General features: G+C 61.0%; 1 protein-coding gene across 1 annotated transcript in view; it reads right to left on the bottom strand.

Annotated features, from left to right (window-relative positions):
• The window catches only part of NSD2 (nuclear receptor binding SET domain protein 2), a 44,206-nt gene that overhangs the window by 17,577 nt on the left and 1,720 nt on the right, over positions 1-24,909 (bottom strand). Inside the window, exons 2-9 of the mRNA XM_059677461.1 lie at positions 13,745-14,372; positions 12,161-12,323; positions 9,158-9,324; positions 8,200-8,682; positions 5,090-5,234; positions 3,427-3,545; positions 1,983-2,064; positions 518-642 (exon numbers count right to left, since the gene is read on the bottom strand). Coding sequence (XP_059533444.1) covers positions 518-642; positions 1,983-2,064; positions 3,427-3,545; positions 5,090-5,234; positions 8,200-8,682; positions 9,158-9,324; positions 12,161-12,323; positions 13,745-14,341 — 1,881 coding nt within the window. The 5' untranslated portion in view covers positions 14,342-14,372. The remainder of the gene's footprint in view (positions 1-517; positions 643-1,982; positions 2,065-3,426; positions 3,546-5,089; positions 5,235-8,199; positions 8,683-9,157; positions 9,325-12,160; positions 12,324-13,744; positions 14,373-24,909) is intronic.

A 24,909-nucleotide genomic window follows, 5' to 3' on the forward strand; every position in this document is an offset into this window, starting at 1 on the left:
CGATGGCAAGACCAGTCTGCGATGCCGTCTACGCGCCACACGACAGCGACGGTCACGCCTCACACACTCTGCAAGCCCCGAGAACAGGCGCCACTCCACCTCGATGCTCAACTATCGACGAATATGCCACCATCGAAAGGACCAGAGAGCCACAGACACAGAGCCACGGCCCCGAGCCTGGGTCCAGAAGCCACGGGAGTCGGAAGAGGTGTCCCAGCCTTGTCGGGACGCGTGCCCAGTGACCACGTCAGCTCAGCTGACGTCACGTCGGGACAAAGCAGCCTCCTTTCACACAAGCACAGAGATTTCGGGAATTCAATGCATCGGCCCTACAGCATGACCACATGCGTTCGCACAGACGCCGCGTGCGCTCAAGCAGGCAGAGAGCGGCTTCTTCCCACTCCGTGGCTCCGACGCGTCCAGAGCGCCTCCGCCTCGCCCACGGCGTGGAGGCGCACCGGGCGCCGGTCGAGCCTGGCCCGGCTCAGGAAAGGGCCTTCGTGGGAATGTGCTTTACCTCGTTCTCAGTTAAGGAGGCAGAGGGAGATGAGCTCTTGCTAAAGGCGAGTGCAGAGGGCGTGGCTGCCGACGTCCGGTTCCGCTTCTTCAGCGGTTTGCACGCGTCAGACAGGTGTTTTGTTGCTGCAAAGTAATTTGAGCCCATGAGCTGAAGCCTGGGCCTGAGCCCCCGGCCCTCTCCTGCGCTGGAGGGGCCTCTGGTAACTGAGACGGCTGTCGCACCGGGGCTTACGTGTCTCGGGGGAACATCTGCAGGCAGAGGCAGGCCGACCGCGCACCGTGAGCCGCACTGTCCCCAGCCGTCCCCCGGCCCTGGCTCCGCACGGCGCGGCCCCACAGCCGCCAGGCGTCCTGCACCAAGCCCACCACTGCGCCCACAGCGGGGCAGCCTCTCTCTGAAACTACGGGGCGACGCTACAGCCCCACTCCCCACTTCAATGCAGCCATCTCTCTTCAGCAGCCAGCGCCCACGCTGTGCCCACCTGCTCACGCAGGTCTTCTTGGGGCTGACGGGCTAACTTACAGCCAGCACAGCACCTCAGAGAGCGAGGGCGCCAGCGCCGTCTGCAACCTGCCCTACGACTTCTCCTGAACCTGGCGTTCCTTCCGACTGAGAGTTGGAGCTGGAAGCTTCCTGTCGTAAATGGCCAGACAAGCTCTGGCCGGTGTGGCTCCAAGGTTAGAGCGTCGGCCTGTGGACTATTGGGTCTCGGGCTCAATTCTGGTCAGGGGTGCGTACCGGGGGTGGCAGGCTCCTCCCCGGTGCCAGGCCAGGGCGTGTACCAGAGGCGACCAATCGATGTCTCTCTCTCCCCACCTTCCTGCCACTCTCTCTAAAAACCAATGGGAAAATATCCAAATAAAAAATAAACGAACAGACAGGCCTGGCCGCGTAGCTCAGTTGCCTGCAGACTCCATCCCGCCAGGGCACGGACAAGAATCACCCAGTGGACGCACGAACAGGTGGAACAACAAATCGCTCTCTCTCTTCCTCAAATCAATCAATCAATCAGAAATTTATTTAGGTAAACAAGCCACCAGACAGGCCACCCAGAGGAGCCGTCAGGAGGACTGCTGTGTCTGCCCGGCGCTGTCCTGACAGTCACTTTTCACCAACGTCTCAGCCCGTGTCGAGGCGCCGATGCCGGGGCACACGCCGGAGTGGGGAGCTGACAGCGGCCAGCACGGAGGGAGCCCGCTGGGGCCCCTTCTCCAGCAGCTTTATTCTGAGAACAACGCAGCCGCGCAGAGGCACAGGAGTGGCTTCCAGAGACCCGAGTCGCGGAACACTGACCACTAAGAGGGTCTGCTCTTCGCGTGCACGGAGCCGTCCTGGCGCCGGTCCAGCCTGACTGTGGCTCTGACCCCTGAAGGCTCCGGTCCCTCCCCAGCCCAGCCCCCGCCACCCACCAGGACAGAGGCAGGCTTGTCTCCACCCGCCCCCGTCTCCCAGGCCCACCTACCTGCCTGGCTCTTCGGGGAGGACAGGGCCTCTGCGGCCTTGCAGGACGCTGTGCGGGGTGTTTTGTCTGCAGGGGTCTCTCTCTGTCATTAAAAACAAAAACAGAAAGGGATAAAGGAAAAGAAGGAAAAGGACAGAGTCTCCTGCGTGAACCAGCGGAGGGCGCTGCAAGATGGTGAGCCCCAACTTCCTCCTGGGAAGCGCCCGGCAGGTCACCAGCAGCCCAGCCCCCGTTCGCACACACGGGGGGCTCCGCCGGGCGCCAGGGCGTGGGGAGTGGGCAGGGCCCTCTCCAGGCTGCCCAGCCCCTCAAGTGGCACCAGGTTGTCAGTGCCAAGCTCCCCCCGGCTCGTTCTCTGGAGGGTGTCACTCGCAGACAAACCTCACGCTCACACACAAGCACATCTCATAGCCGAGCATGTGGCGCAAACCCAGCAGGCACCCTGAGCCTTCTGCCAGCCCCCAGGAGGAGGCACGGCCCTGAACCCCCGTGCGGGGCGCTGTGGCCGAGGCCGCCGGGCCACCCCGCACTGCACCGCGCCCCCCGCCCAGCAGGGCAGACACCGCCCTGAGCGGCGCGTTCTAAGACGCGTCTACCCAGCCACTCAGTGCGAATTCTGAGACTTTCACGTCAGGGCCGTTTCCTGGTAAGTCACGTATACGAATAGTTCAAAGCACCGTGTCAGACAGGCTGCGGGCAGTGCCAGGGCACGGAGCGAGCTTCTGCCTCTGGCTGCAGGAACCGCCCGGGGGCCCGAGCACGGCGGGGCCACCCCCAGAGCTGCCAAGACGGCTTCACAGAAACGACGCGCAGCGGTGCCAACTGTGCACACGTCAGCCACGTGCGTGACCGTGACTTTCTGTCTGTGGACAGAGCAGAAGGAACGGAGCGACTTCCTGATGCCACCCATCCCGCAATGAGCACCGCAGGCGGCACTGGCCACGCTTCCCGGGCCACGCGGACAGGCCTGCCCCCTCCACAGGCAGCTGGCCTGGGCGGGAGCGTGAGGCGCGGGCCTTGGCCTCTGCGCCAGGCGGTGCAGCACCGCGGGGTCCGCACAGACACCCCAAGCTCCTGCCGCTCAGTGAGGAGGCCTGTGCGGCCGCCACACCTGTCGCTGAAGCAGACCCCGCCCGCGTCTCCGGAGGCTGAGCTGTGACGTCGCCGTCAGCCAGCCCCAGAGACGGGGTCACGTTTCCGTGGACCCGTGGGCTCCACACCAAGTGCCGCTCAGAGGGTCGCGGGCTTTTCTCTGGCAGCTGGTATCGGGCTGGTGCTCCGGGCCCTGGCAGGTCAGAGCTGCTCTCGGCAGCGGCCTCCGCCCAGATGCCGGGGGAGAAGCTCGCCGACTCCCCCACAGCAGCCCACGGGGTGGGGAGGACAAGGTGCCAGGGGTCAGGGTCACACAGCACGGGGTCCAGTGCCAGGCGAACCTGGACATTACCTTCCGGAGACCCTGCTTGTCCGCCCTGAGTCTTTTCCTGGGCGCCTCTTCAAGCTCAGCGTCCCCTGTAGGGTCCTGAGTCCTCTTCGGGGGGGTTCTTTTTCTCCCGTAGAGGTTACCTAGGAATGGGGACGGGAACTTACATGAAAAAGGCGGCGCAGCCTGGCCAGCGTGGCTCAGTAATTGAGCACTGACCTATGAACCGGGAAGTCATAGTTCAATTCCCGGTCAGGGCACAGGCCCGGTTACGGGCTTGATCCCCAGCAGGGGGCGTGCAGGAGGTGGCCAATCCACAGCTCTCTCTCCCTCTCCCTTCCTCTCTGAAATCAGTAAAAAGGCACCGAAAACCAAATAAAACAAAAAACCGCTGCACAGCGGCACTGAGCACCACCGGGCTCGGGGGTGCAAACCCAGCCGTCCTGCCCCAGGGCCGCAGGTCACAGATCCAACCTCTGCGTTTGGTGACCTGCCAGGGACTGTGTTTCTGGTAACATCAAATTCTGAAGACCCTCATCTAATCCAGGATTATTAGATTGGCATTCGCTACAATTAATTTTAACAAACGACAGCATTACATGTAAGTATATGTGTGCGTGCACATAAGCCTAACCACTGGACACAGACACCAGGGGGTGAGGGCATGAGGGGGGTGAAGGGGGGCAATGGGAGCATAAGGACACATATGTAATACCTTAATCAATAAAGAACTGAACGAAAATTTAAATATAATCCAGTATTTTTTAACCCTTTACTTACTAACATTCAGACTAGTGGAATTTAGGTTGAACTTTAAAAACCCTACAACTTGCTACATTTTATCTATTTCCTTCAAGAAGCAGCTCCGTGTGCACCTGCAAGTTCAGGGCTGCCTGCGCTCCACACCGAGGTCCACAGGGGCTCCCAGGGCTCCCTCCCACCCAGACCGCGGGGCCCAGAGGAGAGGCCGGCTCCGGAGGGACACTAGTGTGGACCACAAACCCGGCCTTCCCCTTCGCACGGCCACTCCAGACGTTCAGGGTTCATGCCTGGACTCGTCTGACGCCCCCTGGGAGCGCAGTGTCACCCTCGAACCTGACTCCCGGGGGCACAGAGCACCGTGCCCAGGGCCGAGACGAGCCCGGCCTCACGCCGGTCAGGCCCAGCCCGCCGAGCCGCCTCGTGGAGCCCACTCCAGGCCACAGCCCCCAGCTGCTCACGGCCACCCCGGGAAGGGCCTGCGGAGCAGTGGGCGGGGCGTCTGCTCGGCCCTGCAGGCGAGACCGGCTCCGTCCAAGCTGCCCGTCAGCAGGAGTTCGCGAGGCCACAGACACCTGCCTTGGCAGCCAACTGGGCACCTCTCCTCTCCTCTCCTCTCCTCTCCTGCTGCCGAAAGCAAAGGAGCAGCTGTCTGTTTTCTGGCCTGAGGCCAAGGAGGAACCAGGACGCCCAGGCCAGGTCAGCCACGTCACCGTCCTGGCCTGCGAGCTCTCCACTCGGGCAGAAGCACGAGGGCCCGCAGGCCGCTCTCAGGACACGGAGGGAGGCCACATGGACGGCAGCGGTGCCTGAGTGACCAGGCACCCTGGTGGCCAGGCCAGCACAGCACGCGGGTTAGAGCTGAGGAGGGGGCCGCCCTGCAGTCCCCAGAGTGGCCACACTGCACACACCACATCAAAGCGCTTACCAGAGTCTTCCTCGGAGGGGGACGCTGCCCGGACGGCAAACTTGGTGTTGTAGCGGGCTTTCTGCTTCTCGCTCAGCATGTTCCACTGCGACCCCAGCAGCTCTTCGATCTCCTCCCTGGAGGCATCGGGGTGCTCAGCCCTCACCTGTGAGCAGAGGGAGGGTGTGGTGAGGAGGCCGTGCCCGAACACCCACTGGGCTCTGCTCTGGGCCCCGGAGAAGGCGCGGCGGCCCCGCTGGCACTCACACCTGAAAGCGAGGCTGGAGCAGAGGTTCGACTGCGAGGCAAACAGGGCGATAGACGGGAAGAGAAAATGTACTTTTCCAAAGTCATGAAGTTGTTAGGAAGCTACAGTTTTCTAGGTTCAAATCCAGTTACAGGAAAAGCCCCATGGAAACGCGGCCCTGGAGCAGGGAGTGAGGTCTGGGCCCGGAGCACCCAGGGCACCTTCAGGGACCCGCTCTGGACAGACGGCGTGCGGGTGGGTGCTGAGGGCGCCCCTCAGCCCCATCCACCCCAGCGCAGGCAGCGCCGATGTCCCACTCGGGCGGCACCCAGACGCAGCCCTCAGCCCCAGGCCTGCCAGCCAGGCCCTGGTTTCGCGAGGTCCCGAGGACTCCCGGCGCCCTCCACCCACCACCCGGGGGCTGGCCTTGGCTGCTCACTGATAACCGAGTCTCACCATCTAGAAGGTGCAAGTCCCCTCAAGACCAGTTCAGCCCGGGGCCTGCACCAGCTGGTAGAAGGTTCCCCTGGGTTTCTCGTGGGCATTGAGCTTGACAGCCAGCGACAGCAGGGGAGCAGAGGTCAACAAACTCTGACCCTCAGGCCAAACTGGCCAACAGCTGTTGCCGGTGCCTATGGACTAAGAACGCGTTTCACTGCCTTGGATGGTCCAGGAAACACTGCAGGGAATTTGAGGGCACAGCTGGCGACCGCCTCAGAGACGGCGCTGCCCGAGGCCCTTTCGACCAGCGCAGAGCGCGGGCGGCTCCCAGGAGCCAGCCTGGCTGGAGGGGCTGCTCGGGGCAGTACTGTGAACGGGCAAGTGGAGGGGTGTCCCCGCCCCCGTGACGGGCCACGCTTCGCTGGGCAGTGACCAGGCACCACCGTTCATGCCGGCCGCTCATTAGCACTGCCGAGACCTATCACCACCCACACCTCACACCTGCCAGCCCACACTGGGAACTCCGCCCCCATGCAAACCCCTCCTCCGCACACGGTCAGCTCAGGCAGCGTGTCCCCGCCCTGTTTGTCCTTCCTGGCCCTGGGGCACCCCGTGTGCTGGCGTCACGGGCCTCCTTCTGCAGCGTGGAGTGCACCCGCCTCCAGAGTCCTCATGTCCCTCTCGGTGGCGTCACCCTCACCCTGTGCTCCCAGCAGCCCTCAGCCAGCAGCGCTGTGCCCTGCCTGCTGCCCACCCTGCGTGAGGGGTGAGTCAGCCGCCCTCCACACGTCAGCCTTCAGGGTCTCAGACCCTCAGCAGCCAGAGTCCTGGGCACCGGCCCCTGGACACTCCACCAGAGTCCTCACGTGTGGTGCGCTCACCCACAGACCTGCAGCCCAAAATGGTCACAAGCCTGACGGCAATGCCCTCGAATGAAATGACCAGAGCAGGGTTCCCAGCTGCTGAGCCAGACAAGGCGCCCCAACCCCAGCCCTGCTCCCGAGTCAGCCAGGTGGGCCAGCTCCACGCGAGCGCCCTCGTGTCCACCCGCTGCCTCTGCCAGGGGTCAGCAACCGGTCTCCTGGCTCCTCCTGGCCCTCAGCTGGGGACACGCCAGGGAAAGATCATGCCTCAGCTCCGCCGCCCACGGTCCCTGCCACCTGGCAACACCTGCCTCCCCGCCCGTCCCGCCCAGCCCTCTGCACCCGCTACACGACGGTCCCGGCAGGCAGGGGCATAGCGCTGCCTCCCTCCTCCACCAGCGCCTGCACTCAGGGGCAGCACTGCCCAGCCACAGGCCCCCTTCTGGGGCTCACCTGTCCCCTGTCCACGTCTCATTCCTCCGAGTCCGCGGGGGACAGAGCACTCGCCTCCTCCTCACCTGGCCGAGGAGGCCACGCCTCCCACTGGAGTCTACATTCCACAACAGGGTGGTGCCACGGTGACCTTTCTGCCCACACACGGGGAGGGTCGGGTCCCAGCTCTACTCCCTGCCCGTGCTGTGTGTCGCAGCTGCAGGACGGAGGACTCACGCGACCTCCAGGCCGCTGTGAGAATGCGCACCGCCATGCACCGGCCGCCCTGCAGCCTCGTTAGTGGCTGCCTCTATCTTCGTCATAAAGCACCTCAGGCACACGGGCAGCACGGAGCCCACACTCGCCGTCCACACGCTGAGGACGCCGGGACCAGCAGGGACACGGCAGAGGCGCCCACCTGACCCCAGAGCCGTGCCTCCCACAGAGCAGCCCGAGGTGCAGGGAGAGGTCGCCAGCTGCAGGGCACAGGCCTCCTTCAGGCCCTGCGGGCAGCACCTGGTCAGGCCCAAGGGGACACAGCCCGGCCAGCAGCCTGTGACCTCACAGAAGCCTGACCCGCGGCCCTGAGAGACACGCAGGGTGTGCGGCGGCTGCTACGTGACAACGGGCAGGGGCACAGCCCCGCCGCTCAGGCCGGGAGCACCAGGACCAGGAGGAGAAAGGGCCTTCCAAGTGCAGACACTGAGTGAGCACTCCCCCACCCCCCGACCCTGCGGCTCCGGCACCTGCCGCCCAGGCCCGTCCCACGGTCCCTGCGGACACCAGGCCCTGAGCCCGGCGGTGGCTCCGGCGGTGGGTGCGTCCCACACACTGAGAGGTTGCGGGTTTGATTCTCTCACAGAAACGGGAGCTCAGCAGACGCGGAGGTCGGGAGCACACGGGGTCTGTGACGCGGACCCCACCGGCGCAGCACAGCCCTGGAGAGATGCCCCAGGGCCACGCTGAGCGCGAGGCCAAGTTCTAGCACAGGGCAGCCCACGGGAGCCACAGCCGCTGCCCGCAGGACACGTTCCTATCAAGGGGTTGCCTGTCAGTCTGAACCTGCACAGGCCTGGGGGCCCTGGAAACGCTGAGAAGCAGGTGCTCCCGCACACGCACACGCACACGCACACGCACACGGCACCCACCTCGTCCCGGTGCCTCTGGCAGAAAACCAGGAACTGGGATGCGGCGTCACCCTTCCTGCTGCGCAGCCCGGAGGCCGCGGCCTTCCTCCTCCTGGGCGGAGACCCCGGGCCTCTCGGGGAGCCGGGCTCAGCCACCTTCGGAGGAGCCACCGTCCCCGTCCCAGGGCCGCCGTCCTGGCTCTCGGGAGCGCGCCCCAGCTGGGCTCTCCGCCCTCTCTTGCCAGGGCCGCCCTCTTCTCTCCGGGACCCGGGGTCCCCAGCGGCTCCTCCGGGGACCCCTGCGGGCGCCAGCGCGGCCCCGGGCACCTCCACAGCCAGGCCTGCCTCCCGGGCCGCGTGCGGGTTCAGGTGCAGCTGGCCGTCCACGTACAGGAAGGTGAACTTGGCTCTCCGCTCCTCGACCGGCATGGCGGCTGCTGCGGCTGCTTGCAGGAGGCCCGTCTCCCACTGTGCCCTCAATTTCCCTGAAATGGGTTTCAGCAGCTGAAAAGAAAAACACAAGATACTCTAAGTTTCACTATAAAAACATAAAAATAGCCCACTTTAAAGGATACTTTCACAATTTCAGATAAATTTAGAAATAATTATAAAAACCAATTAACTTGAAGGGTTTACAGAGTTCAGCTCCATATAACAACTGCTTCTTTACGCTAGAAATGAATTTTAATCACAGTTCACTAATGTGAACACACACAGATGCACACGTTATATATGATATTACGTATTTACAGATCCATAAAGGAAAATACAAATTACAGAAGAAATGATCTCTGGGAGTCACCAATGAGTAAAAGAAACGTGTGATGCGTGGAAGCATCCAAGCATTCTCGGGCGACAGTGAGCAGCGACAGACACAGGAGCCGTCACACCCTCTCAAGCCACTGCCAGTGCAACACCAGACCCAGGCGAAGCGCGGGCACCCAGCTCGGGTCTGCGCCGGCCCTGGGGGCACCGTCACCTTGACTTTCTCCGCCTTCGTGGGCGCCTGCCTGGCACTCTCCTGGCACAGCTCCTCAAACTGCCCTTCTCCTTCGAAAGCCGCCAGGCTCTTCTCGAATATCCATGCCCTCTCGGGGGCGTCGCCGAAGAACTGGACGTGATACTGGCGCGCGCTCTTTCTCTGACCTGGGTTTTAAATGAAAGGTTGGGGCCCGAGGGCCGACAGTGGGACGTTAGGAAACCAGCCTGTTCCTGGCACTGGCCCAGAGCTGGCGTTGCCTGCAGGGCCCCTCACCCCCACTCTGCCAGGGAGGGACCCCGGGGAGGGTCCGAGGGGCCTGGTGAGAGAGCTGACTACATCACCTTCACCTCCTCCCTTCTCAGATCCACTTTAAAAGATACCAAACGAACAAAACAAGAGAGCACATCCCAAAGGCCCTTCGATAGAGGGGACCAGACGCCGGGAAGGGGAGCGGCTGGTGTCGGGTGGCCTGGGCGCAAGGCCCAGCCCCACCACCTCCTACCAGCTGGCAGCCCTGCCAGCCACTCAGTCCAGAGCTCAGAGTGGGGAAAGGGCAGCCAGGAGGCCAGAGTGATCCCACGATATCCCAGGGGTGGCTCTCGGCAGACAGGAATGAGCCACACCGACAGCGCAGCCAGAGGGACCTGGGTGAGGAAGAGGCACCTGGTCCCAGAACCCGAGAGAGGGGATGCCAGGCCTGTGCCCTGACTGGGAATTGAACTGTGACCTCCTGGCTCAGAATGGACCCTCAGCCACTGGCCACAGCAGCCCAGCCACGTGGACATATGTATGCGTGTGCTTTCACTTTAAATCGGCTCAGACTCAAAACAGGCCAGTGACGTGTGTCTTCCTCCGTCACAATGTTTTGCTTTGTCAATCCTCACCCAGGATATTTTTCCACTGACGAGAGACACATCGATTGTTACCCCCACGTGCACCCTCTCAGGGCCAGGGATTGAGCCGGCAACTGAGGTGCCCAGGATGCTTCAGTCCGAGGGCCGGTGCTCTACCCACTGAGCCAAACCGGCGCGGGCACACTTTGTTTTTGTAAATACTCACCGAGGATACGTTTTTATTGATTTGAGAGAAAGATCAACGTAAGAAGCATCCACCAGTTGCCTCCCCACGCACCCTGACCAGGGATTGAACCCGCAACCTTTTGGTGTACGGACGCCGCTCCTACCCACCGAGCCACCTGGCCAGGCTCCTCCCTGACCCTTCGGTGTTTGGAAGAACTTCCCGTGGCCGTGACGATGGGCACAGGTGCATGTCGGCGCCGGCACAACGAGGAAGTGCGGCCGCAATGTGTGCGAGGAAGTCGCATGAACTGACACGTTTTTAATCAACGGCTCCCGACACAGACTACGCTCCCCACGCTGGGCAGGAAAGCGGAGAGAAGTCCGTATGGGTCTTAAATTTGTAAAATAAACGTCACATTTTTTAAGTCCTTGTCTGCCTAGGCATTTGGTAACGATGTCGCCCAATTATCTCCTATTTAAACGGTCTCTCTCCCACGTGAAACCTGCTTGAGCCCAGCTGAGAGGGCGTCTGGTCTCTTTCGCCACATGACTCACCAGGTGTCCAACCACTGATCAGGGGGCACCTTCCTTTCTGGGCCAGTTTCTGAAAGTCACCAACCACGGCTGTTGGTCAACGCCCGTCACTGCCTCCCCAACCCACACCTGCGAAGAGAGCCGGGCTCCCTGGGCCCAGGTACCTCCTGGCACTCGGTGCCTTTCCTCCATCACGGCCTGACCCCCTGGGCTGGCCTGAGCCCATCTTCCTCCAGCACCGGGAGCCTCCAAACTGACAGCAGCCATTCACGTGCACAAGCCGCCTCGAGCGGAAGGGCGGGGAGGGAGGGAAGCCTCCGCAGGCAGACAGCCAAGCGCCCGCAGAAGCAAGGCCAGCGCCCCAGATGGGCAGCCAGACGCCCATGGAGAACCCGGGTCTCCCAGGCCAGGCTCCGAGGGCACCAGCCCCGGGCAGGTCAGGCAGAAACTGACCAAACTGCGGGTAGAAAAGCACCCACTGTCAGTGAGAGCGCCACACATCTCAGCAGCTGGTAACAGGCAAAGATAAAGCCAGTAAGGAAAGCTCGTACCAAACAGCCCAAGACTGCTGAGCTCAGGAGTCAGACAGCGAAGGTCTCACTCCATAAAGCAGGAAAAGTGGTGACAGAATCTCCACCACAGGAAACACCCGATTCCAGACGCTTTCTAAGAGAAGACGGTGAGGACGCAGCAGAACCCTCCGGCCGCAGCGCACGGCCTAGAGCACGCTGGGCTGCTCTTTCCAACGCAGAAGCGCGGTCCATCGGACGCCAGCCCCGGGAAGCCGCGGCCAGGACAGGGCTGCTGCTCCATATCACAGAAATGCTAGACTTCCCCTGCCTGATCCCCAAAGGAAATGCCCTCGTGGCTAAAAGTACATGAAAAAATTTTCAACGTCACTGATCACCAGGAAAATGCAAGTCAAAACCATGGCGAGCAGCCCTGGCTGGTGTGGCTCAGTGGAGAGAGCGTTGCCCTGCGGACTGACGGGTCTGGGTTCAATTCCGGTCAGAGGCTCGTACCTCGGTTGCAGGCTCCTCGCCAGCCTGGACCCTGGTCGGGGGTCATGCAAGAGGCAACCAATCAATGTGTTTCTCTGACATCGATATTTGTCTCTTTCCTCTCTCTTCCACTCTCTCTAAAATCAATGGAAAAATATCCTCAGGTGAGGATTAAAAAAAAAAAAAGTATGTGATTCCAGAATGAAAGAAATTATTAAAAACAAAAGCCATAGGAAGCGGAGCAGAGGCTGGTGCCCGGGACTGGGGCAGGAGGGGGCGGGGCAGGAGGATTTCCTGAGACAGTGGTGCCAGCTGCACAGCACGAATGAGCCTAATATCGCCCACTGTGCACATGACAGCAGTTAAGATGGCACATGTCACGTCGTGTGCCTAAACACAGGAAGCAGCAGCAGCAAAGTGAGAGAGAGAACCCCGCGAAGGCGCACCTTTGAGCTTGGTGTAGCTGTGCAGGAGCGGGTCGGCGGACACCATGCAGGGCCACCAGGGGTAGCCCGACACCTTGGCCCACACCAGGTCGCCCACGCTGTATCTCAGCAGCTGGTCCCGGTCTCTGCCGGGGCTGGGGCCGGGCTCTTTCTTAGCTGGAATCTGAAAATGAACAAAAGACATCTACCCCTCAGTCCAGCCTTCCGGCCACAGAACACGGAGGGTAACCAGCTGGAGGCTCCACACCGCCCCCCTCCGCCCCCTCAACACTGTTTTCAAATCGCAGCTCTGGCATCACCCTCGGAATCGTGCATCTCGTGTCCTCAGCTGAGGGGCTGCCCGCACTGCGCGGCCACGGGGGGCGGCCGACTCCTTCCCGCCCGACGGTGCTGCTTCTCACGGAACCCACCCCCGGCACATGTGGCAGCACCGTGGCAGCAAGCCTCAGCTCCACCCTCGTGGCCTGTTTCCGTCATGGAGCCCAGGGTTCAGGGGGCCACCTCCTCCCAGCACCCTCACTCTGGCCTCCAGGGGACCAGCAGCCGGCGGCCTGACCTCCTTCTGAGTGTGGGCTCCTGGGCCCTGGAGGCCACGGCCACGGGCAGAGGGCTGGGCATGCTCACAGAGCGGGTGCGGGTGCTGGGGGCTGGCACAGGCCTGCCATGTCGCACTTTGAGGAAGGGGCTCTACTAGTCCTCAGCACCCAGCCTTACAGCAGCCACGAGGACGAGTCGGAGGTCAGCAATCAGGGCTTTACTCGTCCTAACAAAACCCAGAGATGGGCCGGGAGGCACCGCCAGGGCACCACCAGCACCACGCACGCCCGGCCTCCGAGAATCCCGCCGCTACCATCACATTAGCGAGACCCGGACAGCCCCTGAGCACTCAGACATGTTTCAACCCTCAAACTTCTTCATTATTTTAATAATTTCAAGGAATTTGGCCACTTCCTCCTCTATCTGTGGAAACTGTAAACAGAATTCCTTGAGTATAATTTTAAACTAAATATTCCTGGTCTCCCTCCCCTCCTTCACTCCTGCAAGGGGACCCCCTCAAGACCACCAGCTCCTGTGACGGGAGCGGGGGGCTGCGGCACCCTCCCCATTCCTCCGGCCTCAGCGAGGCTCCTGGCTGCTGTATGGGCTTACGCTCATTTAAGTGGGGGCGACCTGGAGAGTCACTTTAAGACGTGGTGACATGAGTCCCGCGCGCTCTCGTAGCACATCAGGGCTCTGCACCCGCCTCTGCGCTGAGACGCAGCCCGGGCCCTGGTGGAGGAGCCAGGTGAGGGGAGGGAAACGGAGGGCTCCGATGGGAGCCCTGAGCAGAGCCAGGCCGAGGCCCCTGCAGAGGCCCAGGAAACGGGACAGCGGAGCCCGAACGGCCTCGCTGGCTCGGAAACTGGCTGCCTCTGGGCCACTGTAACCTAGAGTCCGCAGCTGACCTCTCCAGGCTGCTCCGGCTCCGCAGGGCCGTGCGGCCTGAAGGAGGCAGCGCCGGGCACCCAGGAGCCAGGCCGGCGCCACGACCCAGCTCCCCGCGGCCCCTGCACGTGGCGGCTGCCCCGACCCAGCCGTGAATACCTTCCTGTCGGAGGGGCTGGGGGCCTCGGCCCCCACAGCGGCTTCGGCCAGGCCCGGCTCCAGCGCCGAGTCGTACTTGATGCTCCTCTTCCTGCTCCTCCTCGCCTTACTCTCCGGCTCCTGTCCGTTTCCTTCCGGCTGGGCCGCGGCGGCGGCGCCGTCTCCACAAATGGACGACTCGAAGAGCGGCTTCCCGTTCATGTAGGTCTTGGTGATCTTCAGTTTGATCTCCGGGGAGCCGTTTTTGATGGGGGTCGTGTGAGGCGGCGTCTCAGCCCCTTTCGTTTCCTGGGGCTCCAAACGCAGTTTGGCATCGTGGGCACCGGGTTCTCCGTTGAACACGCGGGAGGTCAGGTCCTTCAGCCTCTCGGCCGGGAGGAAGGGGAGGGCGTCGTGGCCGTTGAACTTCTGCACGACGCCCTCCTGCAGGCTGGCGGAGAGCGGGGCCTTGCCCAGGAGCACGGAGCACTCGCGGTTCACGTCGCAGCCCGGGGGCTTCCCCGCGGGGCCGCCGAGGATCTCCGGCGCCTGCTTCATCCTGACGCACGTGACACCCTTCTGCGCGGAAACAGGGCCCTTTCTGGTGCTAACTTCCATGCAGTGCAGGTGCTCCGTTCGGAACACTACCCTGTTAGGAAAACAGAGAGGAGAGACCTGTTACCTTTAAAACCTCGGTGAGCAGGCCACGTCTCTACAGCGTGTGGGCTGGTCCGGTGTGTGACGTACTGTACGATGACTTAAGTCACAGGAGGCAGTCCCAATATCACAAAAATGACGACGTCACAAAAGAACAAAACTAAAAGAAAAAGAAAGAGTAGCCTTTAAGGGAGAGAACACAAAAGTCCGGCCCGCCTCGCACAAGCAGTGTGGCCGTGCACACACCACCCCTGCCCAGGACAGGGGCCCACGCGGCCGACAGCCGGCCTGGCACAGCGGGGCCTCCCGGGCAGAGCGTCAGTGACGTGCACAAGGTCACTTGGTCAGTGAAGTTTAGAACCAGACTCTCCACCACCTGACACACCATTAGTGCCAGACTGACGAGGAAATGCCGAGATTCAGAAAGTGAGCCCGCGGCCTGGTCAGTCCTGGTGTGGGCCTGGCCGACACCCCCTCCCCACCCCCACCAGCCCTGCCCAGGCCCAGACCAAAGGCCATGACGAGAGCGGCCAGGGATACACCAGAGTACGAACGTCCGGGGGCGACCGCCGAGCCCGAGCTTGCATCCGGCGCAGAGACCCCTCCGCCTGTGCCGCCTAATGCAGGTCTTCACCGCACAGCGCCCACCCCAAGGGCAGCTAGACCAGATGCAGGCAGGCACCCGTCCCCGCGGAGGCCATCCGCCCAGAGTGCCCCGACGGCCACCGTGAGGGCCCACCCGACGCTGAGAGGTGCGCGGAGGCCAGGGGACACCACGGGGCACCCGGCCGTTCTCCAGGGACGACTGGACCCTCGTGCGCCTGTCTGACTGTCACCCCTTGGGGGCTGCTACTGGCAAATGCTGGCAAGGGTCAGGACGCTGAACACCGGCACCCGCGGGCAGCCCTTCCGATGAAGGACAGTCCGGCCGGAAAGGACAGCGTGTGGAGGTGGAGACACCCGTGGGCAGCCTGCAGCCTCCACAGCAGCGACGGGGAGGGCGTGGACGGCTGAGGGCTATTAACAATAGCCAAGACACGGGAGCCACCCGAGTGGCCACCAATAGGTGAGTGGATACAGGGGTGGTACACGGCCCTGCCCAGCAGCTCAGTCAGAGCTCAATTAGAAGAGCAGCCGCAGCCCGTCAGGTCGGGCGAGCTCCGCGTGCAGACACCTTGGGCCTCGGGACACCCAGGAGATGCTGTGTGGCTCGCACCCAGTCTTCAAGGTAGATCAGGGCCGGTTCCTGCTCCGGCCCACATCAGACTAACCGGACAAGAATGGAGCACAACTACCCAAGCACAGGGGAGGGACCCCGAGCAGGGAGAGGCGAGTGAGGCTCGGCTCCGGACAGACAGGAGCAGTGCCAGGCAGGTGCCCTGCCACAGTTCTGTGCCTAAGGAAGTTTGAGTCGCTTCAACCGCTGTATGGAAACAGAACTCCCAACAGGAAAGAACTGGGGGGCGGGGGGAGCCACAGGTGGGGAGCCCCAAAAAGACAAACCACCCGATTAAAAGATGGGCAGAGCCCTGGCTCAGGTTTCCCGGCCCCAGGAGGGGCACACGTGTGTGTGGGTGGGGGGGGCAGCCAATCCATGTGTCTCTCTCACATCAATGTCACCCCCCCCCCCGCCCTCCCCTCCCGGTCATCTCTCTCCTCTTCCCTTCAACTCTCACTAGCAATCAGTGGGAAGAATAGCTCAGGTGACACACGTTTCTCTGTGGAGGTCAGAGGTCACACAGGCGGCCAACAGACAGATGAATGATGCTCCACGCCAGAGAGGTGCAAATTAAAAGCACCACGAGGTGCCACCGCACACCTGTCAGAGGGCCACCGCCAATAACCAGCAAACACGTGCCGGCGAGGACGTGGAGAAAGGGACCCTCGTGCGCTGCTGGTGGGAATGCGGACGGGAGCAGCCGCTGCGGAGAACAGGGTGGAGCTTCCTTATGACCCAGTGGTGCCACTTCTGGATAGTTATCCAAAGAAACCAGAAACACTAATGAAAGAATGTATGCACCCCTCTGTTCACTGCAGTGTTATTAACAAGAGCCCAGGCACAGGAGTCACCTGAGTGTCCACCAACAGGTGAGTGGATAAAGGGGTGGTACACGGCCCTGCCCAGCAGCTCAGTGAGTCAAAGCACAGTCCCGATAGGCCAAGGTTGCAGGTTCGATCCCCGTCAGGGCACATACAAGGATCAACCAATGAACGCATAAATAAGTAGAACAATAAATACGTGTTTCTCTCTCTCTCAAATCAATCAATAAAAGTTTTTTAAGAATACTCTGCCATCCTAGGTAATGCAATAAGAAAGAAAAAGAAGTGAAAGGTATACAAAATGGACAGGAAGAAATTAATCTTTTGTTGTTGTTGTTAATCTTCACCTGAGGATATTTTTTCCATTGCTTTACAACGAGTGGAAGGGAGAGAGAAGGGGAGGGGGCAGAGAAACATTGATGTGAGAGACACACATCACTGGTTGCCTCCCACGTGTCCCAACCAGGGCCAGGGATCGAACCTGCAACCCAGGTACGTGCCCTTGACCTGGAATCGAACCCATGACCCTTCATTCAGTTCGTGAGCCAATGACACTCCAACCACTGAGTCACAATGGCCGGGGCAAAATAAAACTATCTTTCGTTCATAGATAACATGATCACTCACATATGCAGAAAATCTGAAAGAATCAAAAAATTCCACCAGGCCAGCGTGGCTCATCGACCTACGAACCAGGAGGTCACAGTTTCATTCCCGGTCAGGGCACCTGCCCGGGTTGCAGGCTTGATCCCCAGTGTGGGGGGTGTGGGAGGCAGCCGATCCATGATCCTCTCTCATCACTGATATTTTTATCTCTCTCCCTCTCCCTTCCGCTCTGAAATCAATAAAACCATTTATTTTTTTTAATATATATTTTATTGATTTTTTACAGAGAGGAAGGGAGAGGGACAGAGAGTTAGAAACATCGATGAGAGAGAAACATCGATCAGCTGCCTCCTGCACACCCCCCACTGGGGATGTGCCTGCAACCAAGGTACATGCCCTGGACCGGAATTGAACCTGGGACCTTGAGTCCGCAGGCTGACGCTCTATACATTGAGCCAAACCGGTTAGGGCAGCATTTATTATTTTTTTAAATGTAAAATAGCCCTGGCCGGTTTGACTCAGGGGTTGGGGCGCTGGCACAGTCAGGGGCACATGCCTCGTGCCTCGGTTGCAGGCTTGATCCCTAGGTTGGGGCGAGTGGGGGAGGGTGTGACAACTAATCAATGTGTCTCTCTCAGATGGATGTTTCCCTCTCTCTCTCTTCCCCTCCCTTCCACTCTCTCTAAAAATTAATGGAGACAATATCCTGAGGTGAGGATGAACAGCAACAACAAAAAAGTAAAATAGGAACTGCTTATGACCCAACAATTTCACTTCTGGATATTTAGCCAAAGAAACCCAAAACATAATAAAGAAGTATCTGTAGCCCTAGCCGGTTCTGCTCAGTGGATAGAGCATCAGCCTGCCGACTGAAGGGTCCAGGGTTTGATTCCAGTCAAGGACACATGCCCTGGTTACCGGCTCGATCCCAGCGTGAGATGTGCAGGAGGCAGCCAATCGCTGGTTCTCTCTCATCATTGATGTTTCTCTCTCTCTCCCTCTCCCTTCCTCTCTGACATAGATTAAATATATATATACGTATATGTGTGTGTGTGTGTATTTTACACACACACATATCCCAGGCCAAACAGCTCAGTTGGTGAAAGCATCGTCCCAAGGTTTGGGGTTCAGTCCCGTCGGGCACATACAAGAATCACTAATGAATGCATGTGGAAGTGGGGCAACCAACATGTTTCTCTCTCTCTCTCTCCCCCACCTTTCTCTCCCTAAAAAAGTCCGTTTTTAAAAAGACACATGCACCCCTACGCTCACAGCAGCATTATTTACGATAACCAAGACATGGACACAACCTAAGTGCCCCTCACCGGACGAGTGGGTGAAAAGCTGGGTGCCCACACAATGTACTCAGCCATGGAAGAACGAAACCCTGCCATCTGCAGAAACATGAATGGCCGGAAGGGTGCTGTGCTAAGTCAGTCAGTCAGACACAGAAAGACAAATACCGCGTGATCTCACTTACAGGTGGGATCTAAAAACAACAACTATGAACAACAAAACAAAACAGACCCTTAGATACAGAGAATAAGCAAATGGCTGACAAAGGGGAGGGGTGGAGAGATGGGGGGAAAGAAAGAAGAAAAACCTTGGGGCCCTCCTGACACCTCTCCCCCATCTCTCATATCCCAAACAACAGGCTTCCCGGTGAGTCCAGAGCCCTCCTGCCCAAGCCTGTCACCTCCTCCCCCTGCGGCCCCACCGCCACCGTCTCCAGGGCTCACACCAGCCCCTGGCAGCAGCCGTCCCGTGCTGAGGCACAGAGCCAGGTGAAGGGCTCCCCCAGAGCCCCGGCTCCAGGCGGAGGGCGGCCTGCGGATCTGCACTCCCCACCCGTCCCCAGGCGCCCGGCCTTGGGCCACTCGCTGGGTACGGCAGCCCCAAAGCAATCACGTGTGACTCGGCTCCACCCAAGGTGTCCGCCAGCTCAGTCCGTGTGCTTCCACAATTAGACACAGAGTGAGAAAGTGCGTCTCCTCCAGCCTCCAGGCAGACGACTCGTCCCTGTTCACTGCCCCCCGCAGACCACGTGGCCACACCACACATCAAAGCAGGGACGGGGAGAGATGCCACCTGGACAGAGTGCCCCAGACCGGGCTCCTGGGCCCACTCCTCCCTCACCCACCACCAGCTCTACCAAGGACTGACAACTACAGAACAGACAGATCCACACCCCCCTCTCTCACACACACACACACACACACACACACACCTGGCACACACACACACACCCACACCTGGCACACACACACACACACCTGGCACACACACACACACCCGGCACACACACACACACACACACACACCCAGCACACACACACACGGCACACACACACACACACCTGGCACACACGCACACACACACCTGGCACACACACACACACACCTGGCACACACACACACACCCGGCACACACACACACACACACACACACACACACACACACCTGGCACACACACACCCGGCACACACACACACACACACACACACACACCCGGCACACACACACACACACACACACCCGGCACACACCGGGCACACACCTGGCACACACACACCCGGCACACACACACACACACACACACACCCGGCACACACACACACACACCCGGCACACACACACACACACCTGGCACACACACACACACCCGGCACACACACACACACACCCAGCACACACACACACACACGGCACACACACACACACACACACACACACCACACACACACACACACCTGGCACACACACACACCCGGCACACACACACACACACACACACCTGGCGCACACACACCCGGCACACACACACACACACACACACACACACCCGGCACACACCTGGCACACACACACCCGGCACACACACACACACACACACACACACCCGGCACACACACACACACCCGGCACACACACACACACACACCCCGGCAGGACCTCCCACCGCTCTGGGAGGAAAGCCCTACTCCAGGCTGGAGGAGCCGCCCAGCCCTGCAGCCCGTCTGCACACAGCGCCCAGGGACTGCACAGCTGCTCCCTCGGGAGGAGCGCTCACCAGGGCGGCCAGGGCTCTCCTGCTCCATCAGTCTCCGGTGCGTGGCACCGCCCAGCAGACCTACTAGGTGCCCCCTCTTCCCTCCTGGCTTCCGTCTGTTCTGCAGAGTTCTGAGTGCACAGGACGGTCAGCAGCCTTGGCAGAGCCCCGAGGACAGTGCAGCAGCGGCCAGGCCAGCCGGGACCCAGCCACACACTCACCGCTCTCCTCGCGGACCCAGAAGCAAACCCAGGTGGCGTCTTGTGTCATCGGTAAAGATCTGTGTGCTTCTCTAAAAGGGACAGGTGCTTTTCTTAAACACACGAGCCACTCTGGCAGCCCCTCCACAGGAAGCCTAGTGAGTGTTCCCGTCCTACCGCGGCAGCCGCAGCGCATGCAGCCGTCTCCGCTGCCTGGTCCTCTCCCCACAACCCCTTTCCTGCGGGTGAGGCCGAGCTGGTCTCGGGTCCCGTGTCTGCGCTGCCAGCGACAATTCTGCAGCGAGTGGTGAGCGTGCCCCTCTCTCCCGTACGTCCTGTGAATGGGTTGTTGGCAATAAGATTCAGGTTCAATTATTTGGCAAGACTGTCAACAGGTTTTCCAAAAAGGTGTCTTCTGTCCACTGGCTCTTCCCTGTGTTATCCCCTCCAGCCGGTCCCGGAAACCCCCTGGGACCAGGGCACGGGCCTGCTCAGCCTGGCACACCGCGGACGGCCAGCGAGGTAGGCCGCTGGACAGCACTGCCCTGCACACACACCAGGGCCCACCTCCTATTCCAGGACAGTCTCCCGTTAACATGTCCCCTGAGTGCAGAGTCCGAGGGAGGCCCAGCCCTGGGCTGGGGTCTCACGGGCCACCTCGGGGATCCCGTCTCCTGCTGAGAGGAGGGCGAGGAGGGGAGGAAGGTGCAGCTCAAAGCCGCCGAAGGAGAGAAGCGCCCTGACTGCACATCTTTGGGGAGAAGCGACAGAGAAGCCGCTTTCTTCTAACGTATCTTTTAACTTAGTAATTCTAGGAATTAACGTTATTTATGAAACAAAACTCTTTAGGGAAACAGAAGACTCGAAAGCTACCTCCACTGTTAACTTACTGCCCCTGGCACTGCCTGAGCCCAGGAGAGTCAGCAGGTCCTCGCCACAAACACTCACGACGTAGTGAGTCCACAGCACAGCCTGACGGGCCCAGCATCACAGAGACCAATGCAGCCCACACGCACGGACCCAGCATCACAGAGAGAGACCAGTGCAGCCCACACGCACGGGCCCAGCATCACACAGAGACCAGTGCAGCCCACACGCACGGGCCCAGCATCACACAGAGACCAGTGCAGCCCACACGCACGGGCCCAGCATCACACAGAGACCAGTGCAGCCCACACGCACGGACCCAGCATCACACAGAGACCAGTGCAGCCCACACGCACGGGCCCAGCATCACACAGAGACCAGTGCAGCCCACACGCACGGACCCAGCATCACACAGAGACCAGTGCAGCCCACACGCACGGACCCAGCATCACACAGAGACCAGTGCAGCCCACACGCACGGGCCCAGCATCACACAGAGACCAGTGCAGCCCACACGCACGGACCCAGCATCACACAGAGAGAGACCAGTGCAGCCCACACGCACGGGCCCAGCATCACACAGAGAGAGACCAGTGCAGCCCACACGCACGGGCCCAGCATCACAGAGCCCTGGTTGGGTTGGGACGGGAACACAGCAGAGCCCGCCACGCAGGCAGAGCCGGGGACAGAGCACGCTCCCCACCAGCGGCAGCAGCCCGGCGATGAGTCTCAGGGCAGCAGCTGGACCAGCGCCCGGGACCACACGGAGCCCCGGCCTAGGCTTCCGCTCCTGCATGAACCGCACCGCACGGCTCGGCCCACAGGCGAGAGCACAGCTTCTTTGGGAAAGAACGTAAGCGGACGAGAAGTTGGACCCGCCTTCCCTTTCCATGGTCCACAGTGAGACGAGAGCAGCACCCTGTCCTCCCACCCTGCAGACTGCGAACCCCAGAATCCCTGGGCCCGCTCTCCCCATGGGGAACCGAACGCTGACCCAGCCCATCAATGCCACCTTCTCTTGCAGCTGCCACTCCTCCGACCCCAGCCCCGTGCTTGGGAAGGCCACGGTCCCGGAGCCCCCCCTCGGGCCTCCGTGGGGAGGTGACGCCTTTCCAGCCGCACACCAGGACCAGCACGCTCACCCTGCCCCCCCCCTTCTGGGAGCTGTCACACTCAAAGCCTGCACGAGGGCCGAGGGCCCCTTCATACAGCGTCGCTGTGAATGACAGTCCCTCGGGCACCCTCTGTCATGGGGTAAGACAGTCCTCGAAGCCCTTACGGACCCCTCAGTGCCATCGGGAAGACGGACAGGTAAGCAGCGTACGGCACATCAGAGGACAGTGTCGGACGGGCTGGCGCAGGGCTGAGTGCCGCGAGGCAGCAGGGTGGGCGAGGAAGCCGCCTGAGCAAGGAGCAAGCCGTACAGTGTCCACAGGAGCCTCCAGCAGCCTGAGGCCACGTGTGGCTGTGGGCAGCAGCAGGCCAGGGGCAGCGGCTGGAGCAGAGTGAGCATGGACGGTGCTGACGGTGGCTGGGACACCCAGAGAGCCGCCCGCAGCAGGCAGGGACTCGGTGCTCCCTAGGAGTGCGTCCAAGCTGGGAACCAAGGAGGAGGAATTAACAGGAAGGGCCAGCCACGCCCACACTTGCAAGGGGTTGGGAGGGGCGCGGGGGGAGGGGCAAGCTGACCATGCCAAGGCCCCAGCGGAAGCAGGGGAGCCAGAGGTCAGCTGGGAGGCCAGGAGAGGGCAAAGTAAGACATGCAGTGACTGCCTCGTCTTGAACCCCAACGGGCAATGGACTCCCTGAGGAGTGGCCTCAGAGGGTCGCACGTGCCTTTTAGAAAGAGCAGGAGGGCTCAGCACTCGCTGGGGAGAGGAAACCTGGAGTCAGAAACACACTTTCTCCGACACGAGTGCAGACACGTGTGAAAAACTGGTCAGCATGAGAGGAACAGACATACATTACCATTTAACCAACTTTCCATGACAACCCGGTCAACACAGAACAGGGTCCTAGCTCCTTCTGCAGGACAAACACTCCACGCACCCCTAGCGAAGGCCGAAGGCCGGCGCTCAGCCCAGCCAGCCGCAAGGCCCGCCCTTGTGTGTTTGCTGAAACCGTTACGTATCGCAGGCGTTAAGATGCCCTGAAGACTCGTCGCGGGCCGTTTGCTTTGTGGAAGGCAGAGTCAAGAACGACACTGCTCTGAGGTGTGTCTTGATGTTTTAAAACCAGCAAACCAAGTCCATCGGATCCGTCAGCTGCAACCACAGACGACGGCAAGATGTGGACGAGCCCCTGGGCAGCCAGGGGCAGCCTTTCCCTCCCCATGGCGCTCGCTGTAAAGAGCCCGTCCTGAGCAGGAAGTGCACAAGGGGTGCGGACAGTGGACAGTTCGGGAAGCACGGCCTCGACCCCTGTGCTTGTGTCTGGCAGACTCGACGCTCCGCCTGCCCGGGACCCTAGACGGGCGGGGAACCACCACTGCTCGTTTCAGCTTAGGCAGGCTCAGGTCTGCCTGCGGCTGTACTTGCATGTTTCATAACTAACTTCTACTTCACATTTGAGTTAGCTACGCTGAGAAAAGGAGAAGAGAAGAGGCACACACGATCCTGGCTTCCCCATTAAAGGAGGGAGACCTTCGGCCAGCCCCCGACTGTCCATACTCAGCTTCTCCCAGAGGGTCCCCTCCTGCTCCAACATGACTGGCGAAAAAGAGAGGCAAACAGGCCAGGGGCTGGCACTGACGCGGGTGGTGGGTTTACCCTGCGCTCCATGCCCACTGATGCAGCCTTGACTGAGTGCCTGCGTGAGGGCACAGCAGGGCTCTGCATCTGCCTCCTGCCAAGAGCTCAGCCCGGGGGAGAGGTCACGACGGCCACTAAAAGGCTGGGTGTCGGGCCCTCGCCGGTGTGGCTCAATGGCTAGAGCATCGGCCTGTGGGCTGAAGGGTCCCGGGTTCAATTCCGGCCAAGGGCACATGCCCGGGTTGCGGGCCCGACCCCAGTAGGGCGTGTGCGGGAGGCAGCCGATCCATGATATTCTCTCATCATTGATGTGTCTCTCCCTTCCTCTCTGACATCAATAAAAACATATTAAGAGAAGAAAAGGGCTGGGTATCTGTCCTCAGAAAGGGAGGACCAGCAGCAGTCCACAACCAACACCAAGGCCTGGAGTCCAGCCAGAGAAGAGTGAGGCTCAGACAACTAAGATGCTCATTCAAAACGGCATACATTTGCCCTGGCCGGTGTGGCTCCGTGGATAGAGCATCGGCCCATGGACTGACGGGCCCCGGGTTCGATTCCAGTCAAGGGCACCTACCTCGACTGCAGGCTCCATTCCTGGCCCTGGTCTGGGCGCATGCGGAGGCGACCAATCGATGCGTCTCTCTCGCCTAGATGTTTCTCTCTCTGTCTCTAAAAGCCAATGGGAAAATACCCTCGGGGGAGGATAACAAACACCTGCACAGATGCTACCGTCAGGCCGTCCGCCACACACAAGCCCACAGGCCGAGCCCGAGAACGAAGCCTGTAGCTTCCGTTCCTGCCACCAAGGCCGCTCCTGGGCAGGTTGGGAGTCCAGGTGACAAGGGCAGGGACCTAAGTGTGGGTGACCAGCTCCAGCATCACGTCAGCACCCCCTTTCTCCACGCCCGGCACGGAGCCCTGCGTCTCACCTCGCACACGTCTCCTTAGTGGCTCCTGTCTTCCCACCAGAAGCCCCATTCCACCCACTGGCACCCAAGCGTGAGGAGGAAGCAGCC

This window comes from Myotis daubentonii, chromosome 1, assembly GCF_963259705.1.
Source record: "Myotis daubentonii chromosome 1, mMyoDau2.1, whole genome shotgun sequence".
Taxonomy (NCBI): Eukaryota; Metazoa; Chordata; class Mammalia; order Chiroptera; family Vespertilionidae; genus Myotis; species Myotis daubentonii.